This window comes from Narcine bancroftii, chromosome 4 (genome assembly GCF_036971445.1).
Source record: "Narcine bancroftii isolate sNarBan1 chromosome 4, sNarBan1.hap1, whole genome shotgun sequence".
Lineage (NCBI taxonomy): Eukaryota > Metazoa > Chordata > Chondrichthyes > Torpediniformes > Narcinidae > Narcine > Narcine bancroftii.
Window position 1 is genome coordinate 197,749,231 of NC_091472.1, and position 22,999 is coordinate 197,772,229.

The following is a 22,999-nucleotide window of genomic DNA, read 5'->3' on the forward strand; positions in this document are numbered from 1 at the left end:
AGCTGACTGCCTCTCTTCTTGCCTGAACAGGTCTGTTGCATTTGACACATTCCAATCCAGTTAGTTCCCCACATTTTGATAGGAACTTGTTAGATACCGACCAATACACGCCCAGCTTTCTGCAGCCAAGACACCTAGAGCCAGACTTGGGTTCAGGAATCTTTCGTCCTCGCTCCTAATCTCTTATGAGAGTGATTTACTTGGTGTCCGTACCCATCTTCTGCATCTGGTTTTCCACTATATTTGAGATGCTTTTAATCTCTCTTACTGCAGAGAGAAATAATGTTGGAGGTCCCTGCCATTCCCACACTCCCAATTCCTAATTACAATCTCATCTTCTGAAGAACTAACATTTTACTTCAGTCCCTCTGTTCCTTTTTGTCTACTTGTACAAGTCTTCAGTTTTAGCTAGTTTTGCAATTCCTGTTTGTCACCTTCTCTCGAGCTGTTTTTGGTGACAGCATGCCAAATAAAGCAGGTGACTCTTCTCACCAAAAGGTTTTGTATCTAAGCACCATTCACAATCGCTTTTGGTCAATTAATGGTCAGTGTACTTGAACCTGTGACCTGTGTCATTGTCCCACTGGTTGCATTGCTGGACCATCGATAAAGGAGAGAGGCAATCCTTTTTTTCCCCTCTGACTAACAGGGATGTTCTGCTTGCACCAGGTCCGTTATCCAGACAGAATCACGCTCATCAGAGGGAACCACGAAAGCAGGCAGATCACCCAGGTGTACGGCTTTTATGACGAGTGTTTGCGCAAATATGGGTCAATAACAGTGTGGAGGTACTGCACCGAGATTTTTGATTACCTCAGCCTCTCGGCTGTGGTGGATGGAAAGGTAAATGTTCATGCTAAAGCTCTTTAGTGGGTGTCGGTGATGAAATTGCCTTTCATCAGCAGACTGATGGAAATGCTTATTGCAGTGGTTGTGTATGTATATTTTCACCTGTTTATTTCTGTTCATGAATTCTGGAAATTCGCACTCCCTGTCGTGAGGGTGCTAAGAGACACTGGAGCCATTTGTGAATCCCATCCTTCGCTTCAGTGATGGTGAAACTATTACTTATTTAGATGTACAGCACAGTAATAGGCCATTTCAGCCCATGAGTCTGTGCCACCCGATTAGCCTACACCCCAGTACATTTTAAACGGTGGAAGGAAACCAAAGTCCCTGGGAAAACCCACACAGACACAGGGAGAACATATCAACTCCTTACAGACAGGGTGGGATTTGAACCCCGGTCCCAATTGCTGGCACTGTAAAGGTGTTGCACTAACCGCAATGCCAACCATGCCGCCCACAGTTCCGCTCAATAATGTTTTTAAAAACAGATGCTGGAAGATTTCAGCAGGACTCGCAGTGTCCATAGGAGGTAAAGATATATAACCGTTTCAGGCCTGAGCCCCTCAAGGTTAGAGTGAAAAGCAGGCAGGCATCTGAATTTAAATGGCTGGGGAGGGAAGAATGGGTAAGGAGGAGGAGTCCAGATCAACAGACCAAAGGTGTTAATTGGATATGAATGGAACACAGGAGAGGGGAAAGGGGAGAATTGACTGTGGCAAGGGAGGTTCGGGTTAGAGCTGGGGGAATGAGGAAAGTGGGCGGGAGGGCTAACATGATGATGCCATCTGGTTGGAGGATGCCCAGTCAGAATATAAAATATTGTCAATAATGTTTTGCCCATGCACTTTAAAAACAAAGTTGGATAGATTTGTTAATCTTTAAATGTTATGCAACTCTATGTTAGCATTTGTTTCAAGAGGTCGACATAAAAGCATGGTTATAATGGGGAGGCTTTATAAGATCACTGGTCAGACCAGACCAGCTTGAGATTTGATACGACACTGAAGACTCTTGAAAACTTCTACAGGTGTACTGAAGAAAACATTCTGGTTGGTTGCATCACTGCCTGGTACAGAGGCGCCAACTCTCGGGACAAGAATAAACTCCAGAGGGTTGATAACTCGGTCTGCAACATCACTGGCACCAGACTCCACTCCATCGAGGACATTCACATGAGGTGGTATCTTAAAAAAGTAGCCGCTATCCTCATAGACCCACCTCCCAGGCCGTGCCCCCTTCTCTCTGTTCCCATAAGGGAAAGGTACAGGAGCCTAAAGACGAGCACTCAGCGGCACAGGGACAGCTTCTTCCCCACTGCCATCAGATTCTTGAATGATCAATGAACCAGACATGGCCTCACTTTTCGTGCACTACTAATTTTATATTGTTGTAAAATGGTTCATAATATGAATACACTGTGATACTGCCGCTAAACACCAAATTGTGAGCAGTTTTGGGCCTCATATCTCAGAAAGGATGTCCTAGTGTTGGAGAGGGTCCAAAGGAGGCTTACAAAAATGATTCTAGGGATGGAAGGGTTAACACATTAGGAGTGTTTGATGCCTCTGGACCTGTACTCGCTGGAGTTCAGAAGTATGAGGGGGAAATGAGTCCAAGAACGGAGGGCTTTTCCGAACAGAGATGTTATTTCTTCAGTCAGAGGGTGGTGGATCTGTGGAATTTGTTGCCAGAAATAACTGTGGAAGCCAAGTCATTGCGTGGCTTTGCCTCCTGTCTGTTCCTGCGGTGATCCGGAGATTCCTGTTCCAGGTGTTCTGATATGATCAGGAAATTGTCAACTCGCTAGGCCCTTGGGGAGGCCCTGCTTTCCATCGGCACCCTCATGGATTCCTGTCGTGATACCTGATTCCCACATGACAGTCTTCACAGGCCGTGATCTAGTGTGGGTCCTGTGGCCTCCGAGCCCCATGGTGGTATGCTGCTGTGGTCTCCCAGGCTTCTCTTTGGCAGAGATGGCTGGATGGAATGGGGAACGTGTTCTCCTCTAGTGCCCTATGCCAGTCCACTGCTTCCCCTGGAGCCCATATCCCTTGTGATCTGCTGCCAAACATTGCCATCTTTGGCATGGGCCTTCATAGATTGACTGACATGGTTTAAAAACACAGCTGGCCTTTACAGGTCATTTAAAACTTGTATGGGGCTGTCAGCATAATGGCTAGGCAGCAGGACCCTGCGGAGGAGCTCTGTCTCAACTCTCCCAGATCCACTCTACTCACAGCCCTGCCTTATTTTTTCTGTGGGGGTTATTGTGACTGGATTATTGTGGAATTATCACCTGTGTCAAATGAACGAATCCTGCGCAGACTCGCAGCCGATTTCGTGTTATCCCTGGAATGGGCACCTGAAATCTTCATGATTTTAAATGAAATATTTTGCCATTCAGTGGAACTGAAACTCCTGTGCAGCAAATGGGCACAAAAGGATGTCTCTCCTCTTTAGACCAGTTATTCTGAACCTTGTTTCAGCTATGACCCCCTTTGGACTCTGCTTAATGTTTATGGACTTCTTCCCTAGGAATCAGTCAAGTTTAGTTGGTTTCTTCCATACTTTTTTCCTACCGACATTAAAAAAAAATGTATGATTGAATTTCATGGCTCCCCCCTTAAATGTGCTGTGAATTTCTCCCGCCCCCCCCCCCCCCCCCCATCATGAGAATGGTTGCTTTAGAGTGTCTAATTTGGGACTTGTGGTCGCCCATGCTGCGATTGTCCCATTCGCTAATCTCTGCTTGCCCAGGTTCAGGCTCTTTGTGAATCTCACCATGTGCCTCACTTGTGGGGTGTTGGAGATCTTTGGCCTTGCTTACCCTCCCACTCGAACTTTCATTGACTTACCATCCTGTTCTGCTATTTCTTGGTGTGCCCACAAGAAGACAGTGGGTGCACTCCTTTCCAAACGTGAATGCCATAGAATCTCCTGGATCCAGGCCTTCCCAGTAAAGCTAGCCTTACATTCTCCCATCTCCCACTGAGTGCAATGAATCTGTTGTTGAGAAGGGGAGAATGTGCTGGAATGCCTTTTTTCTCTAGTCCTGAGCTCAATTCGGTGAAAAGGTTTTTTTTGCTATGTAAGGTACAGAAGAAGTCCTAAAATTCAGACTGCTTGGGGATTGGGTCGCTCTAGATTTTCGGGCAGTACATGAGGCGGCACGGTTAGTGCAATGCCATGACAGTGTCAGTGATTAGGACCGGGGTTTGAATCCTAAGTTGTTGTCAAGAGTTTGTATAATCTCCCCCTGTCTGTGCTGGTTTTCCCGGGAGCTCTGGTTTCTTCCCACCGTTCGAAACATACTGGGAGTTGTAGATATTGGACGGTATGGACTTGTGGGCTAATGGGCCTATTACCGCATGCTGTATGTCTAAAAATAAAGTTAAAAACATTTTTTAAAATTAAATTTACTTTTTATTCTTCCTTAAATTTGAATTTTGAGATGAACAGTTAATTTTTGATAGTTTATTCATTAGAAAATACAGCATGCTGCATTTATCAAAACGGCCAGTTTGAAAGAAAAATAAAGTCAACACATGACAACATAATTTGTTTTCGCTTTTTAAAAAAAAAGCTTGCATTTTTTGAAATTGTGTTTAAAAATGAACATTATAAAAGAAAAATTCAACATTCAAATGAATTTCTGTGTGATAAGATTACTTGTATTAAGCATGGCCATGTAGTGGGTTGCTATGGTTATAGCTGGAGGTTGAATGAAAACTTACACATCAAGGGTGTGTAATTGACACTGACTTTATTGGGCTGCAGATCTGCCTTTTATATGCAACCGATTGTGTCACCCCCAGGCGTGGCTTCAGCAAGCCTGGCTGCTGATTGGCTGTCCTGGATGCGCAGGCCCAGATTGCACCCACTTCAATCCGCTGGCTGTGATTGGTCGATTCGTTCCCTATTCCTGCAGCCTATGGGAGTGGACGTCTCATCCCGTGTGTTGTCTACCTGATTGTCGTGGTCAGCTGTTTGTTGTCAGGCCGCAGACTACTAGTCACCTGTTGCCGCTGTGTGTCTGTGGCTCTTACACACGCATCCAAGTACTAAGTTTGGGAGTTTTCAAAGTCCAGGTTCTCAGGAGGCCCAGATCTCTGGTATCTGGATTTTTGGACTTCTGTGTACTTTTTGACCAGCATTCTGTTTTTAACTTGAATCACAGTGTGTGCAGACTTTTGTGTTTTACTACAATGAAAAATTTGATCTGTTCAGCGTTCTCCAGATCTTTGGTTTGTCTTTATTAAACGAAGCTGTCTTTTCTCTTCTATAGATCTTCTGCGTACATGGAGGCCTCTCTCCTTCCATCCAGACTCTGGACCAGATTAGGACAATCGACCGGAAGCAAGAGGTGCCACACGATGGCCCAATGTGCGATCTGCTGTGGTCAGACCCAGAAGGTGAGTCTTGGGCTTGTACAGAGGAGAATTGTTTGTGAGTCCAATCCAAATCCTTGGAGACTGAATTGTTGAATGGTACACAGAAGTACTAGAGAAATTCAGTGAATCATGCAGCATCGATGGAAGGAAGCCAAAAGGTAGTCTTAGAATCCTCTCTGGCAGCAGCTCCTGCTCAATGAACCATAGAGCACTACAGAACAGAAAGCAGACCATTCAGCCCTTCCAGTCTGTGCCAAAATATTATTCCACTAGTCTCATTGACCTGTGCCATCTATGTATCTATCCAACTTGTTCTTAAAACTTGAGTGAGCCCACATTTTCCATGTCAGCAGGTTGTTCTACATTCTTACCACCCTGAGTGGTTACCCCTAAACATTTCCCCTTTCACCCTAAAGCCATGTCCTCTCGTATTTATCTCTTTATCTAAATGGAAAGAACCTACTCACATTTAATCTGTCTATACCCCTCATAATTTTGTAAATCTCCCCTCATTCTTCTACGCTTCAAGGAATAAAATCCTCACCTGTTTAATCTTTCCCCATAACTCCTCTCCTGAGGACCTGGCAACATCGTAGTAAATCTTCTCTACACTCTTTCAATCTTATTGATATCCTTCCTGTAGCCAGGTGACCAGAGCTGCACACAATACTCTGAATTTGGCCTTACCAATGGCTTTTTATTTGTAATATTTTATTTGTCATAAGTATATTAAGCAGTCAACACTATACAAAATGTCATGTAAACCTATCCTCCATACCCACCTCTATGTGACTAATTAAACAAAGAAAAATCCTTTATTCAGTAAAAGACATAGTGTCGTGATGTTACCAGCTTTAGAGGTCTGCTGTCTAGTCAGAGCGATCGCAACTCTACAGTGGCTTGCCTGTGTTTTAGATAATGCTGCCAAATATTTAGGAAGGCCTTTCCTAAGACTATATGTGATCTTTTAAGAGGAATGCAGCTGTTTATTTCTGAAGGCCACTTGTCAATGAGAGGGGAGTCAGATTTCCATGTTACTGCTACACATTTCCTGGCCACACATAAGGCAATTTCTGTGAAGTTAATTTGGAAATTAGTGATCTACCAACACTTGTAAAGTTCCCCAGTAAGCAAAGCTCTGGGTCCTCTGGGAAGGGGACTCCTGTGATCTTAGTTAGGGTGTCACTAAGGTCATACCAGAAGGGTCTCACCTTTGTGCAGAGCAAGGTAGAGTGTAAGAAGGAACCAACCTCTATACCACACCTAAAGCACATCTATGACAACTTGGACTTATGCTGATGTAATTTCTGTGGAGTGAGGTACAGCTAATGGAGAAAATTATGATGAATCAGTCCATACTTGGCATTGATGGTAGCCAACAAACTTCTTTGACATAGATCTGACCAGAGATGTTCATCAATTGGTATGTCTAAATCTGACTCCCATCTTGCACTGGATTTGTGAAACCTGGTTTTGGGCCTTTATTCATCAGTTAAAAAAAGTACATTCTAGAAATAAATTTATATACATTTCTTTCATGAAGTAGTTTCTCCACTTTAGTGAGTCCCGGCAGTCATTTCCGGGACTAAATTGGCCTTAAGAAAGGATCTTAACTGAAGGTAACAAAAGAAGGTCTTGTTGGGCAAGTCCTATTTCTTCAACTGTTCAAACAACATAAAAACATTTTTTCAATCGCAATCTTCCAGATGTATCCTATTATGATGCCAGGTCTCCAGTATTTTGTTGTTCAGTCATGGGTATGAGTTCATTTTGTCTTAAAGGCTTTTTCAGTGACAATCCCCTTTTCAGTCCCGATCCTCCACGGGTCTCACAGCATATTCTAACAAAGTGCTTTAAAATAGGGTTGTCTACCCTGTTGGATATAATTCTAGAGTTCCATTTATAAATAAAATCACTGCATACCTTGCCTCACCAATGTCTTGTACAACTTCACCATGATATCCCAACTCCTGATCTCAATACTTTCATTTATGAAGGCCAAGATGCCAAAAATCTTTCTTTACAGCCCTGTCTACCTGAGATGCCACTTTCAGGGAATTGTGTATCTCTATTCCCAGATCCCTTTGTTCCTCCACACTCCTCAGTGCCCTATCATTCACTGTGTATGTCCTACCTTGGTTTGTCCTTACAAATACCTCGCTCTTGTCGGCATTAAATTCCATCTGCCATTTTCTGGCCCAGTTTTCCAGTTGTTCCAGATCCTTCTGTAAACTTTGAAAGCCTTCCTCGTTGCCCACAATGCCTCCAATCTTAGTGTCATCAGCAAACTTGCTGATCCCATGTACCACATTATCATCCAGATCATCGATAGAGACAACAAACAACAATGGTTCCTGAGGCACACCACTAGTCACAGGCCTTCCCTTCAGTCTGAGAAGCAACCATCCACTATCACTCTCTCCCATTCAGCCAATTTCAAATCCAGTTTACAACCTCTCCATGGATATCTGATGACTGAACCTTTTGAACTAACCTCCCTTGTCAAAGGCCTTGCTAAAGTCCATGTAGACAACATCCACAGCCTTTCTTTCATCAACTTTACTGATCTTCTTCTTTGGCTTGGCTTCGCGGACGAAGATTTATGGAGGGGTAAATGTCCACGCCAGCTGCAGGCTCGTTTGTGGCTGACAAGTCTGATGCGGGACAGGCAGACATGGTTGCAACGGTTGCAAGGGAAAATTGGTTGGTTGGGTGTTGGGTTTTTCCTCCTTTGTCTTTTGTCAGTGAGGTGGGCTCTGCGGTCTTCTTCAAAGGAGGTTGCTGCCCGCCGAACTGTGAGGCGCCAAGATGCACGGTTTGAGGCAATGTCAGCCCACTGGCGGTGGTCAATGTGGCAGGCACCAAGAGATTTCTTTAGGCAGTCCTTGTACCTCTTATTTGGTGCACCTCTGTCACGGTGGCCAGTGGAGACCTCGCCATGTAACACTATCTTGGGAAGGCGATGGTCCTCCATTCTGGAGACGTGACCTACCCAGCGCAGTTGGATCTTCAGCAGCGTGGATTCGATGCTGTCGGCCTCTGCCATCTCGAGTACTTCGATGTTAGGGATGAAGTCGCTCCAATGAATGTTGAGGATGGAGCGGAGACAACGCTTGTGGAAGCGTTCTAGGAGCCGTAGGTGATGCCGGTAGAGGACCCATGATTTGGAGCCGAACAGGAGTGTGGGTATGACAACGGCTCTGTATATGCTAATCTTTGTGAGGTTTTTCAGTTGGTTGTTTTTCCAGACTCTTTTGTGTAGTCTTCCAAAGGCGCTATTTGCCTTGGCGAGTCTGTTGTCTATCTTGTTGTCGATCCTTGCATCCGATAAAATGGTGCAGCCGAGATGGGTAAACTGGTTGACCGTTTTGAGTCTTGTGTGCCCGATGGAGATGTGGGGGGTGCTGGTAGTCATGGTGGGGAGCTGGCTGATGGAGGACCTCAGTTTTCTTCAGGCTGACTTCCAGGCCAAACATTTTGGCAGTTTCCGCAAAACAGGACGTCACGCGCTGAAGAGCTGGCTCTGAATGGGCAACTAAAGCTGCGTCGTCTGCAAAGAGTACTTCACGGACAAGTTGCTCTTGTATCTTGGTGTGAGCTTGCAGGCGCCTCAGTTTGAAGAGACTGCCATCTGTGTGGTACCGGATGTAAACAGCGTCTTCATTGATAACGTCCTCGAAAAACTATAAGATTCATTAAACATGATCAGTTTTGTAGAACCCAAGCTGATTTTTGGTTTCATTAAGAACACACAGAAATGCTGAAGGAACTCAATCAGTCTTGCAGCATTCACAGGAGATAAGGATATATTCCTATTCCTGATGTTTTCTGCCTAAGCCCTTTTTCAAATGGCAGACAGGCATCTTAAAGATTAGACATTAAGGCAAAAGAATGAGAGGGGGAAGAAGCCCAGACCCAACAGTCAAAAGGTGTTAATTAAATATGATAAGGGAAAATGTGAGAATGTTAAATGAAACAGAAGGGGATGGAGAGAGAGCTGGGGGAGGGAGGGAGAGGGAGCTGGGGGAGGGAGGGAGAGAGAGCTGGGGGAGGGAGAGAGAGCTGGGGGAGGGAGAGAGAGAGCTGGGGGAGGGAGAGAGAGAGCTGGGGAAGGGAGAGGGAGAGAGCTGGGGGAGGGAGAGGGAGAGAGCTGGGGGAGGGAGAGAGTGCTGGGGGAGCGTGAGAGAGAGTGCTGGGGGAGGGAGAGAGAGAGCTGGGGAAGGGAGAGGGAGAGAGCTGGGGGAGGGAGAGGGAGAGAGCTGGGGGAGGGAGAGGGAGAGAGCTGGGGAGGGAGAGAGAGAGAGCTGGGGGAGGGAGAGAGAGAGCTGGGGGAGGGAGAGAGAGAGCTGGGGGAGGGAGAGAGAGAGAGCTGGGGGAGGGAGAGAGAGAGAGCTGGGGGAGGGAGAGAGAGAGAGCTGGGGGAGGGAGAGAGAGAGCTGGGGGAGGGAGAGAGAGAGAGCTGGGGGAGGGAGAGAGAGAGAGCTGGGGGAGGGAGAGAGAGAGAGCTGGGGGAGGGAGAGAGAGAGAGCTGGGGGAGGGAGAGAGAGAGAGCTGGGGGAGGGAGAGAGAGAGAGCTGGGGGAGGGAGAGAGAGAGAGCTGGGGGAGGGAGAGAGAGAGAGCTGGGGGAGGGAGAGAGAGAGAGCTGGGGGAGGGAGAGAGAGAGAGCTGGGGGAGGGAGAGAGTGCTGGGGGAGCGTGAGAGAGAGTGCTGGGGGAGGGAGAGAGAGTGCTGGGGGAGGGAGGGAGAGAGCTGGGGGAGGGAGGGAGAGAGCTGGGGGAGGGAGGGAGAGAGCTGGGGGAGGGAGGGAGAGAGCTGGGGGAGGGAGGGAGAGAGCTGGGGGAGGGAGGGAGAGAGCTGGGGGAGGGAGGGAGAGAGCTGGGGGAGGGAGGGAGAGAGCTGGGGGAGGGAGGGAGAGAGCTGGGGGAGGGAGGGAGAGAGCTGGGGGAGGGAGGGAGCTGGGGGAGGGAGGGAGAGAGCTGGGGGGGGAGGGAGGGAGAGAGCTGGGGGAGGGAGGGAGAGCTGGGGGAGGGAGGGAGGGGGAGCTGGGGGTTAGGGCGAGAGGGGGAGCTGGGGGTTAGGGCGAGAGGGGGAGCTGGGGGTTAGGGCGAGAGGGGGAGCTGGGGGTTAGGGCGAGAGGGGGAGCTGGGGGTTAGGGCGAGAGGGGGAGCTGGGGGTTAGGGCGAGAGGGGGAGCTGGGGGTTAGGGCGAGAGGGGGAGCTGGGGGTTAGGGCGAGAGGGGGAGCTGGGGGTTAGGGCGAGAGGGGGAGCTGGGGGTTAGGGCGAGAGGGGGAGCTGGGGGTTAGGGCGAGAGGGGGAGCTGGGGGTTAGGGCGAGAGGGGGAGCTGGGGGTTAGGGCGAGAGGGGGAGCTGGGGGTTAGGGCGAGAGGGGGAGCTGGGGGTTAGGGCGAGAGGGGGAGCTGGGGGTTAGGGCGAGAGGGGGAGCTGGGGGTTAGGGCGAGAGGGGGAGCTGGGGGTTAGGGCGAGAGGGGGAGCTGGGGGTTAGGGCGAGAGGGGGAGCTGGGGGTTAGGGCGAGAGGGGGAGCTGGGGGTTAGGGCGAGAGGGGGAGCTGGGGGTTAGGGCGAGAGGGGGAGCTGGGGGTTAGGGCGAGAGGGGGAGCTGGGGGTTAGGGCGAGAGGGGGAGCTGGGGGTTAGGGCGAGAGGGGGAGCTGGGGGTTAGGGCGAGAGGGGGAGCTGGGGGTTAGGGCGAGAGGGGGAGCTGGGGGTTAGGGCGAGAGGGGGAGCTGGGGGTTAGGGCGAGAGGGGGAGCTGGGGGTTAGGGCGAGAGGGGGAGCTGGGGGTTAGGGCGAGAGGGGGAGCTGGGGGTTAGGGCGAGAGGGGGAGCTGGGGGTTAGGGCGAGAGGGGAAGAAGGTGGGAGGGAGTGGGAGTTTAATTGAAACAGGAAATCAATATTAATGCCATCTGGAAGATGTGTGGTTCCTCCATTTTTGTGGCTGGTTTCAGTCTGGCTGTGCATGAGACCACGAACAGACATTTCAGTAAGGGAATGGGATAGCGAATGGATATGGGTGGCCACTGGGAAATCCATGCTATTGGAGTTTGATTGATTTTAGCCTCCGGACCTTCCAAATCTGATCCTTCACAGTGACACTCTCAAATGCACAGTCTTTTGCCCAGAGTAGGGGAATCATTAATCAGTGGACAGAGGTTTAAGGTAAGGGGGGGGCAGATTTAACAGGAACCTGGTGGGGGGGGGTGGGGGGGGTGACTATTTCCCACAGAGGGTGGTGGGTGTATGGAACAGGAATCCCTATGCCATAGGTGGTCTGTGATTAGTAAGGGATTCCTTAAGGAAGAAAAAGTTTGAAAACTACTGTTTTAATCGTCCCTCATTGACTCATTATGTGCACAGTTTCAGAACTCCAAAGGAAATGGGCCAATGACAATTTTTCTCAAGCAAAATATTTCAAGAACAATTGGGTCTAGAGCAGTGATTCTCAACCTTCTCTTCCCACTTGCATACTTCTTAAAGCAATCCCTGACTAATCAGAGCACTTGTGGCATAGGGAATGTGAGTTGGGTGGGGGGGGGGGGTTAAAAACCACTAGTTCCGAGGGATATGGGCCTAATGCAGGCAGGTGGAACGTGTGAGTGGGACATTTTGGTTGCCGTGGGCAAGTTGAGCCAAGGGTCCTTTTTCCATGCTGTGTATCTGATTGCTTGTGACCCATACATGCCTGTTTATGCCCCACACCACCCTTTTCCAAAACATCCACTCATCAAATTCTGTACACCTCATATTCTGTCTGGGCAGCCTCCCACCAAATGGCATTAACATTGACGTTCAATTTCTGTTAATCCTCTCCCCCGGTCTCTCTTTCCCTCATCCCTCTCTGTCTTCTTTCCTCCAGCTTCCCACCCTGCTTCCCTTCCTCCTCCTATTAGAGAGCTACCCTCTCCCCATCACCTCTTAGCTTTTTGCTCTTCTACCCTCTCACCTGTATCCACCTATGACCTCTTACCAGTTTGCCTGTGCTCTTTCTCCTTCCTCTTCCCCTTTTTTTGGCAGCTGCCTGCTTTTTTTTTCTTATTCCTAACGGAGGACTCTGGTTGATATGGATGCTGTGTAACGTGCTGAGTTTCTCCAGCACGTTTGTGTATTGCACTTGACCCCAGTCCCTGCAGACTCTTGTTTGACAGCTGCCAGTCGTCATATTCTGCTCGTCTGCCAGGTTTGCTTCATTAAGGTTAGATGGCAGCCCACGGATAAATTTGGCACTGGACAACAAATTATTTTTTCCCTCAAACAGTCTTTCAGGGGGGAAAAAAAAGTTGGGTATGATGAGAAACAACTTAAAGCTGAACACAAGATAATTTCAGATTTGCAGCATCAAATAGGAAGTTGGAGAAACATTAAACATATCAAAATCAATAAAATGTAATTGCATAATGATGCTGACATTTTTAGGTCAGTTGTAGGTTAGTTGGGGAATTTGTGCGGCATGGGCTTGTGCGCTGGAAAGGCCTATTACCACGTGGTTCAACTGACCCTAAAAAATGTTTGTACTCAGCATCTGATGCCTCTCGTGTCAGTGTCCAACAATAGTTGGTCAGGAATGATGGATTCCTGTTGCCCTGATACAGCTTTTCCATGGTTGGAATCTCCTGGCGAAACCTTTCGCCATGTTTGTCACTGCACCAAGATCAGCAGGGAAGAGATCCAAATGCGAATGCAGAAAAGGACGTTGCACTTTGCGGTTTTGTATACTTGAAGTAGATGTAAAATATGGCAGGAAATCACAAAAATAGGTTATATCTAAAAAAAATTGTACATGATAAGGGACATTTTAAGGTGATGTTCATGATCAGCACCCAAAATCCAGAAAGTACATCCAAAAGTGTTCAGGAAGTAAAATCTTTGTTGTCCAGTGTTATATCTCTGCCGAATTGCTGCTGGCCCTTGAATTTGGTCCGTTGTGTGTGTGATGATGTAAGGGCGGGGAAGGGTGGGGGGCTTATTATACTGCCCACTTGCTATTGGCTATGGCTGTAGAGATACTCCACCCTACTGGTATAACAGATGGAGATGCTTTCCCACTTGCCAGTTTAGTGGTGGTCATCATCTGTTAATAAAAGCCCAGTATTAGTACACCACTTATCTGGTCCATGTCTTTGGCATATCAATTTTATTAACAGACTTTCAATCATGGATACTTCCCTGAAACTTTGAGAACTCGAGATAGATCAAGATGCCACCTGAGATGGAGAAATGTTTCACCACTGGCTCCAGTGTTTTGAACCATACATGCAGGTGAACAATGTTGTGTAAGACGCAGCGAAAATGGACCACCTTGTGACTCTTCTCGGAGAAGTAACCTACTCCGTAGTTAGAGAGACAGTTGTCTACCATAATGAACTGAATCTTCTCAGAACCTACTATGATATGGCACAAAACACTTTGTTCACAAGACATCAGCTTCACACTCAAAAACAACAAGCCAGAGGGAGCAAAGATGCTTTCGTGTTTGCACTAAAAGTGCTATCCAGAGCTTGTGCTTGCGCTGCTGTCACGGCCGAAGCCCCACGGAAATCTTTGATTCTGGATGCATTCATAAGCGGATTGGAGTCAGGCTACATCAGGCAATGCTTACTGGAGACCCTGGGCCTAGCAGACAACCTTTAATGCTGCTCTACAACAAGCGAAGACCCTTAAGGCTGCACTACAAAGTGCTAAAGCCCTCGAGAAAGAAGGAGGTGCTGAAGCGGCACCCCCAAGTCCCACCCACAGTGATGACCCACTGCTGAGCGCCACTAAACCTCAGCATAAAAGCCGCTACAGAGGATGCTACTTCTGCGGTTTGGCGCTACATGTTCACTCTCAGCACCCCATGTGGCAAGCCAACTGTGGAAAGCAAGGGCACTGCGCCAGAGCCTGCCGTGTGCGAGAGTCCACGCCTAGCTCATTGCGTGAGTTCAAGAGTAAGAAGAAGCACTACTAATAAGCCACAACACTGCTATGTTGACCTGGAGAGCTAATGATTCATCTACCTCTTCTTCCATTTCTGAAATAGTAAGTGGAACAGCCAGCAATGTGGTGAACTCCGACAGACGCTACTGTGGGGAGACCCTATTCTAGTGTCCATGACTATTAATCAAGATGGACCCCACGACCTGAAGCATTCCACGATGAAGGTGGAGGTAAATGGGAACCTGAATCTTACCTTGTATCCGTTTAAACGCAAATTTCTATGGCATGTTCTGGACTAAAAGTAGACGTTACAGGTTGCTGTAAAATAACCCTGAAGATGCAGGGAAATGAATATAAAGATTTCAAATTGCACGAGCTCCCCGGTCTGTGCGCTCCAATGATTTGAATATCAAGATTTCCAATTGCACGAGCTCCCCGGTCTGTGCGCTCCGATGATTTGAATATCAAGATTTCCAATTGCACGAGCTCCCCGGTCTGTGCGCTCCGATGATTTGAATATCAAGATTTCCAATTGCACGAGCTCCCCGGTCTGTGCGCTCCGATGATTTGAATATCAAGATTTCCAATTGCACGAGCTCCCCGGTCTGTGCACTCCGATGACTTTAGGATTAGATTTCCAGTGTCAAATGAAAAGTATCATTGGCATTTAACGGCCCATTCCCATCGATCACAGTTCCCCAAGCGGCTGTGGGTTATCAACTCTTAAGATTAAACCTCCACGTCTTTTTACCAATCTAATCCGGGATTGTAAGCCTATAGCTACAAAGAGTAGGCACTGTAGCAGAGGGCAGACTCTTTATTAAGGATGAGCTGAGACTTTTATTGAAAAAAAAATCATCAAACCCAGTACAAGTTTTTGGCGTGCACAAGTTGTAGTCGTCAAAAATGGCGCGAGACCTAGAATGGTCGTGGACTACAGCCAAACTAAAAACAGGTTTACGTAACCCCTGCCTTGTATCTCAGACATGGTAAACCAGATTGCACAATTCAAAATATATTCCACAACTGATCTGAAATCAGCTTTTCATCAGGTGCCTATTCACAAAGATGAAAGGCAATTTACCGCTTTTGAGGTAGATGGCAAACTTTTTCAGTTTAAGTTCCTTTTGGAGTTACCAATGGTGTATCCGTTTTCCAACGAGACATGGATAAGCTAGTAGGCACTCATAACTTGCAAGCCACCTACCCTTATCTGAACAATGTCACTCACTATATGTGGCAAGGACTTAAATGATCATGTTCGGAACTTATGAATATTCCTCCAGGTGGCCAAGCATCTGCACTTAAACCTCAACAACGACAAGTGTGTATACCGCACTAAACGCCTGGCTATACTAGGGTACGTAGTGAGTAAAGGGGAGATCAGCCCTGACCTGGAGAGAATGAGGCCACTCATGGATGTACCCCCACCTGCAACACAAAAGTCCCTCCAGTGTTGCCTTGGGTTTTCTCCTATTACGCAGATAAAGCGTAGCCACGGTTTAAAAGTACTATTTTCCCATCTGAAGAAGCCCTCCGTGGTTTTGAAAATATCAAACAGGATATAGCAAGGCGACAATGTCAGCTATTGATGAAGATTTACCATTCCAAGTGGAATCTGATGCGTCAGATTGGGCCTTGGCAGCTATGCTAAATCAAGCTGGTAAACCTGTGGCCTTTTTCATGGGCCAGAGGTCAGGCAATCCTCTATCAAAAAGGAAGGGCGAGCTATTGTTGAATCCATTCGCTATTGGAGACACATTTTAGCTGGAAGGAAATTCACTTTGCTGACTGATCAAAAATTTGTTGCCTACATGTTCAACACTAAATTGAAGAGCAAGATTAAAAACGATAAGATCCTGCGTTGGCGAATTGAGTTTTCTACTTATGATTACGATATTCTCTATAACCCAGGAAAATTCAATGACCTTCCGGACGCGCTTTCTCGCATGACCTGTCCAAGTCTGCAGCTAAACGTTTGAAATACCTTCATGATGAATTACGTCACCCAGGGGTCACTAGATTTTATCATTATGTGGAGTCCCTCAATTTGCTGTACTCACTAGAAGACATCAAGAAACTGACTTACGAGTGTCCCGTCTGTGCGGAGTGTAAACCTCGCTATTATAAACCTTCCGCTTCCACATTGATTAAAATCCACGCTGAGGCTTTCAAATGGTCTAGACGCCTTAAAGGACCATTACCCTCAAATAATAAGAATGACTATTTCCTTAACATCATTGATGAATTTTCTCATTTTCCCTTCGCTATACCATGTGCTGACGTTTCTGCTAGTTCTGTTATTAAATTTCTTGATATGATTTTTAGTATTTTCGGTTATCCTGACTTCATTCATAGTGATGGAGGGTCAGCTTTCATGAGTTCTGAACATAGGCAATAACTTCTTGATAGGGAAATAGCTACTAGTCATACTATAAGCTATTACCTGCAGGGGAATGGTCAACTGGAGTGCAGTAACGGTACAATCTGGAAAACTAATCCTCTTGTGCTAAAATTGAAAGGTTTCCCCACCAGCTGCCGGAAGCATTAAACTCGATCTGTACACTGCTTTGTACAGCTACCAATGAGACTCCCCACCAACGTCTTATTGTTTTCCAAAGAAAATCAAAACCTGGATCGACACTCCCGACTTGGCTATTTAAGCCCTGAGAAGTTTTATTAAGAAAACATGTTAGACCCAGCAAAGCTGACCCGCTTGTAGAGCGTGTTCAACTGCTTCATGCTAATCCGCAGTATGCTCGTTATTTTTCCTGATGGAAGGACACTTTCCCTTAGGGATCTGGCCTCGCCTGGTCTATAGCCTGCTCGCCCTTCCACTGATCTGACTCCTTCTCTACCCTCCCCATCACGAGAAACACCCTAGGAACCATACCTTCTTCATGGGAATGTTTCCTCGCGCTCTCCATTCCCTTCCACACCTGGCAACAAAGTCCTTCAGTTAGTGATGTCTCCTGGATTTGTGCCCTTACGAAGGTCAACACGAATTTCAAAGCCTCAACGGAGGCTCTGTCATGACCATTTCTTATCTTAAGCCTGAGATAATACAGGGTGACTCCACTCACTGTAATTATAGCTAAGATTAGAAATGGTCATGACAAAGCCTCTCTGTTTTTTTCTGCTATGTGTTCTCATTAATTCTGTTTGTAACCCTTGATCTTCCGTGACTTTTTTTGCTTTTGCCATTATTTTATTAAAATTGTTCAGTTTTTTTGGGGTGAGGTAAATGTGATGATGTAATGGGGGGAATATTTTACTGATTGCTGTTGGCTATGGCTGTAGAGATACTGGTATAACAGATGGAGATGCTTTCCCACTGGCCAGATAAGTGATGGTTATTATCTGTTAATAAAAGACCAGTATTAGTATCACACTTATCTGGTCCATGTCTATGCAAATCATTGCGAAATCCTCAAGCTGATGGCTGTCTATCTTCTCTCTAGACACCACTGGCTGGGGAATTAGCCCTCGTGGAGCGGGCTATCTCTTTGGCAGTGATGTTGTTGCCCACTTCAGTGCTGCAAATAGTATTGATCTGATCTGCCGTGCCCACCAGCTGGTGATGGAGGGATACAAGTGGCATTTCAATGAAACAGTTCTAACTGTGTGGTCAGCACCCAACTACTGCTACAGGTAAGAAAATGGCGTCTGGTGTCCCTCGCTGACAAGCACGCGCCCCATTGTTGGAATGCAGATTTGAAGTGGGGAGCGTGATGGTACGGCTCCTGCTCCCATGCTATTCCAGAGACACTGGTCCATCCAGACCTCTAGTACTATCTGTGTGGAGTTTGCATGCTCTCCCCTGATCTCCGTGGGATTTCTTGGTGCTCCCGCATCTGAAAGGTGTGTGGGTTGCTGGTTTAATTAGCAATGAATTGCCACTAGTGTGTTACAAAGGAATTGGAAGACCAGTACAGTTGTAGTGAGAGGCTGCACTCTGGTAGGTTAAACCAGGGCAAGATTCACACAGTGAATGGCAGGGCCCTGGAGAATGTTGTGGAACAGAGAGACCTAGGAGGAGGAGCATTGTTCCCTGACAGTGGCAACTTTGGTGATGATGACGGAACTTGCATTCTTGCTTTCATTAGGTGGGATATTGAATAGAAAAATTGGGACATCATGACATGGGTGTTCAAGGCGTTAGCGAGAGCACATTAAGTTGGAAGGAGTGCAGAGGAGATTCACTAGGACGTCGGTGGGACTGGAGGGTTTGAGTTATAGGGAGAGGCTGTGTGTTCCCTGGGGGGGAGGGGGTGACTTTGGAAATGTACATAGTCATGAAGGGCACAGATAAAGTGAACGTTCGCAGTATTGCTCCATCTAGATGATTTGAGAATGAGGCGGCACGGATTGAAAGTGAGAGGGGAGAGATTTTCGAGAGGCAACCTTTTCACTCAGAGGGGTCCCCGTATCTGCAGTGTTGCCGGAGGAAGCTGTAAAAGTGGGCGTATTCAAAAGATATTTGTGGATAGGAAGGGTTTAAAAGGAAATAGGCCAAAGGGATCCATCCTGAATACCAACTTGGCTAGCATGGACAAGCTGGGTGGAAGGGCCTGTTCCATGCTGGGTGACTCTGAGAATAACATTTGGACATGCATGTATAGAGACCAACAGCACGGTAACAGGCCCTTTTGGCCCATGAGCCTGCGTTGCCCAATTACAGCCACAACTCCAGGTACATTTTGAATGATGGGAGAAAACCGGAGCCCCCAGGGAAAACCCACGCAAACACGGGGAGAATGTACCAGCTCCTTGCAGCCAGTGCGGGATTTGAACCCCAGTCCTGATTGCTGGTGCTGTAAGTGTTGCGCTGACCGCTAAGCCAACCATGCCGTGTTTAATGTATTTGATTGTAATCGCCAGCTACTTCTGTTTGATCTGACTGTGTCCGTGTTCCTCCAGGTGCGGAAACGTTGCTGCAATACTTGAATTGGACGAGCATTTGGAGAAGGAGTTTACTATTTTTGAAGCTGCTCCTCAGGAGTCACGAGGCATGTCAGCCAAAAAGACAGTTGCCGACTACTTTCTCTGAAAGTGTGCCACGATGCCCTTGAACTTAACCTTGAACACTGGGCCTGCCTGAGGAGGGGGAAGAAGTTGTGAAGTAGTGTCTTACATTTGCAAACTACCCTTACATTCCTGAAGACGCTCACTAGGCAATCTCCCTGCTTCAAGGCAAGGTGCCCAATGACATAAGCAATGTGAGACTGTGGTTATCTCATGTGGTTCCTCCTTAAATTGGACGGGGTAGAAAAAGATCCTTGAAATTTGGTGAACTCGTGCCTCTTCAAGCTGAATAGCAGTGCCGAAGAAATGATTTATTCTGGGCCAAAATAGAATTGGCACTTTTTTTTAAAGAAAATTTTTAAAAGCTTTTTTAAAAAAAATAATCACTTTCCTCTTTGTGATCTGTGAGCTGCTCTTCCCCAGACTTGAATTCTGGTAACTGAGTTTTATTCTTACAGGGGAGAGCTAACTTGTTAAGCAATAGCATTAGGACTTTTTCTTTGAACTGGAAATTCCCTGCAGAAGTGATTTGTATTTGAAAGAGTTGCCTTGTAGACTTGTTTCTTATTATAATTAACTTAATTGGTGCTCTGCTCAATTAGTTGTATTCTGAGCTATTTGAATGGGCGCACTGTTACTGTTGGCAGACTGACTCAGTGCTGTGTAAGGAAGAGACAGACGTTATGTGTTTTCCATGCCACTTCACTCCAGTCTCCAGAAATCCTCTCCAACTCAGTGCAGAGCTGAAAAGATGCAAGGCATTGGTAAACTTCCAACTGGCATGCTGTTCACCATGTCTAGGGTCCATCAACTCTGCTAAACCACCCAAAATCTACCAGATTGATCACTGTGAATTGCCTCTCCAATCCTTTCCTTTCCAACCACCAGCTTTGGTTTTTTGAGGCACTGAAAAGGAGAGCAAAGATGGAGGGCATGGTTGGTGCCTAGCTTGCCTGCTGCGTACGGAGCCGGGGTGGGGAGGGGGGGGTGAGACACTGCTGGGTGTGGCAGGGCGAATGCTGAGGTGCCGGGTCTGAGCAGTGCTCGGTGTTGCCTTCCAGCTTTGCTGGGTGGGGGGTGGGGGGGGGTGGGATTCTCTTCCACTTTTGAGCATGTAGAACAGTATGCCGCTGCAAGGAGCCTCGTGCTGCTCCTTTGACGTGCACCCTTTGTATTCAACGGGTGAGTGGGTAGTAATGGAACTGCAAGAAATGCGCAGCAGGCGGGCTCTGGGGGGGGAGAGAAACTGGAGTATTGTTTCATGGCCCTGGCCTTGTGTTAGAACTGAAACTTTCCATTTCAATGGTTGTCAACTCCTAAGGTCCACCAGAATTTTTTTTTTTGCTGTAGCTTTAAGTACTTTGTTTTCCAGCATGGATATCATGAGAGAAAGCCAGACTTTCTTTGGTGTTTCTGAAGCTAAACTGATGGAGCAATGGGTGTACGAGGGAGTGGGGGGGTCTGTCCAATCTAGAATGACCCGTGTTCCCCAGAGGAACACTCCTCCCATCTGGGCAGGCTTCAAGGGGTCCCGTTTCCAGGCAGCAGTGGTAGGCATTCGCGGGCCTCTTGGCACATCAATCTTTCAGCTGTTGCCACGTGCAGCACTATCAGATGGGAAACATTAGTACCTTGTGATGGAGTGAACACAAGCAAAGCCAGCTCCCAAATGCGGCCTCCCCTGCTCTGCCCTCCTCACTCTGCCTCCCCCTGCCTGCCTGGCCACCCTCCCCACTCCTTCCTTCTCTGGTCTCCTCACTTCCTATGCCTGCTCCAGCCTCCCTCCCTACTCCAGGCTGCCTGGGTTCCTTCCCAAACCACTCTATCCATTGAATGACTTTGTGTGCTGTTCCTGTATTGGCTAGCAGCAGAGTAAATGAAGTCCTTGGCTTAACTGCTTGCTATAAGGGAGTTACCTTGCCATGGTCACTCTCGCTGCAGTTTGTTTAAACAAATTGTCTGATTTCCATTCTCACCTTGAGTGCCTGGACTTTGAATTTTGTCAGTGGCATCCCTTGCCCCCTCTTGGGGAGAATCTGGCAGATACCCTCCTTACCAGAATGACAGGAGCAAAGCCTGAAGCCCAATGCAATGTTGCACGAAGGACAACCACCTTGCATTGAGTCAGAGTGAGTTTGCTTCATGGGTCAGGTGATGTAGTTTTGATGTAGCATGTCTGATTTCTCCCTGGGCCTTTTGAGCTGTGATTTTTTTTTTAAAAAGCCGAGGTGTCACGGTGGAAGCATGGGAGGAAACAACCCCCACTGCCCTGCAAGCCCACAGATGATAATGGCTCTGCAGACTAATGCATTTCCATGAACTGGCAGTGTGCAACTACTGGCCAGGTCCCACATTTTGATGGGTCAGATCCTCCACTTTTACAAGCAGGATTACAATTATGACACTCCCTGGTAATAAAAACATTAAAAAGTGGCAGGGCCCTTGTATCTGGTCATCCAGTGACCTTTAGCTTGCAAAGTGTACTGTTGGCACCACCAGCCTCTGGTTTAAAATGCTGTTGAGCAACTTGAGTGGGCAGTAACGTTGCGAGCAGCAATAACTTCAGACTTGGTGGCAGTTTGAATGTGCCTGTAACCCACACCACATGCAGCTTTCCCTGTCCACATGGGGAGTTCACCTGTAACACAAACCCCATGCAGGTTTGCCTATCCATGAGGGGAGGAGTTTGCCTGTAGCCCACACACCATCCACATGGGCAGGAGTTTGCCTGTACCCCATGCAGGTATGCTGGTCCCTGTAGGGAGGAGTTTACCTGTAAAAGACACACAATGCAGGTCTCCCTGTCTACGTGGGGAGGAGTTTGCCTGTAACTCACTCTCAATGAGGGTTTGCCTGTCCATGTTTGGGGGGGGGGGGTGTAGGTGGGAGAATTTACCTGTAACACCACTTCCAGGTTTCCCTGTCCATATGGGGAGGAGTTCATCTGCAACCCACACCACAAGCAGGTTTGCCTGTCCATGTGGGGAGGTATACATCTGCAACTCACACCTCCTGTAATGCACACTCCATGCAGCTTTACCTGCCCATGTGGTGATGGAGTTTGCCTGTAGCCCATAACCCATTCTAGTTTGTCCATCCATTTGGGGGGGAGGGGAAATTCAATCTGTAACCCACACCCTGTACAGTTTTGCCTGTCCTTGAGGGTGCAGGAATTTGCCTGTTACCCACAGCCCTTGCAGATTACCTGTTCACATGTGGGTGAGTTCACCTGTAACCACATCCCATGCAGGTTTGCCTGTCCACTTGGGGAATCTGCCTATAACCCACAGCCCATGCAGATTTCCTGTTTGAGGCGAGTCCACCTGTAACCCACAGCCCATGTATGTGTGCATGTCCATGAGGGGGTTCTGCGTGTAATCCACACACCTTGCAGGCTTGCCTGTTCATGTGGGGAGTTCACCTATAATTCGCACCCCATGCAGGTTTGCTTGCCCATGTGGGAGATCGCCTGTAATCCACACCCCATGCACGTTTTCCTGCCCATGTGGGAGATGGCCTGTAATCCACAGTCCATGCAGGATTTCCTGTCCATGTGGGAGATCGCCTGTAATCCACACCCTATGCAGGTTTGTTTGCCTGTCCACATGGGGAGTTCACCTACAACCCACGCCGCATACAGGTTTGTCCTGAGTCAGGTTGTAACCCAGAGCCCATGTAGGTTTGCCTGTCTACCTGGGGAGGAGTTCACCTGTAACCCACACCCCATGCAGGGTTGCCTGTTCACTTGTGGAGGAATTCACCCGAGTTCATGTCCAGAGTTGGTGTCATACTGTAGAAGTGCCAA

General features: G+C 47.7%; 1 protein-coding gene across 3 annotated transcripts in view; it reads left to right on the top strand.

Annotated features, from left to right (window-relative positions):
* Positions 1-19,792, top strand: part of LOC138761440 (serine/threonine-protein phosphatase 4 catalytic subunit-like) — a 68,478-nt gene extending 48,686 nt beyond the window's left edge. For all 3 annotated transcript variants that reach the window (XM_069933579.1, XM_069933580.1, XM_069933578.1), the window contains exons 6-9: positions 670-843; positions 5,135-5,261; positions 17,631-17,820; positions 19,090-19,792. In XM_069933579.1, the coding sequence (XP_069789680.1) occupies positions 670-843; positions 5,135-5,261; positions 17,631-17,820; positions 19,090-19,219 (621 nt within the window). In that variant the 3' untranslated portion in view covers positions 19,220-19,792. The remainder of the gene's footprint in view (positions 1-669; positions 844-5,134; positions 5,262-17,630; positions 17,821-19,089) is intronic.
* The last annotated feature ends 3,207 nt before the right edge of the window (positions 19,793-22,999 follow it).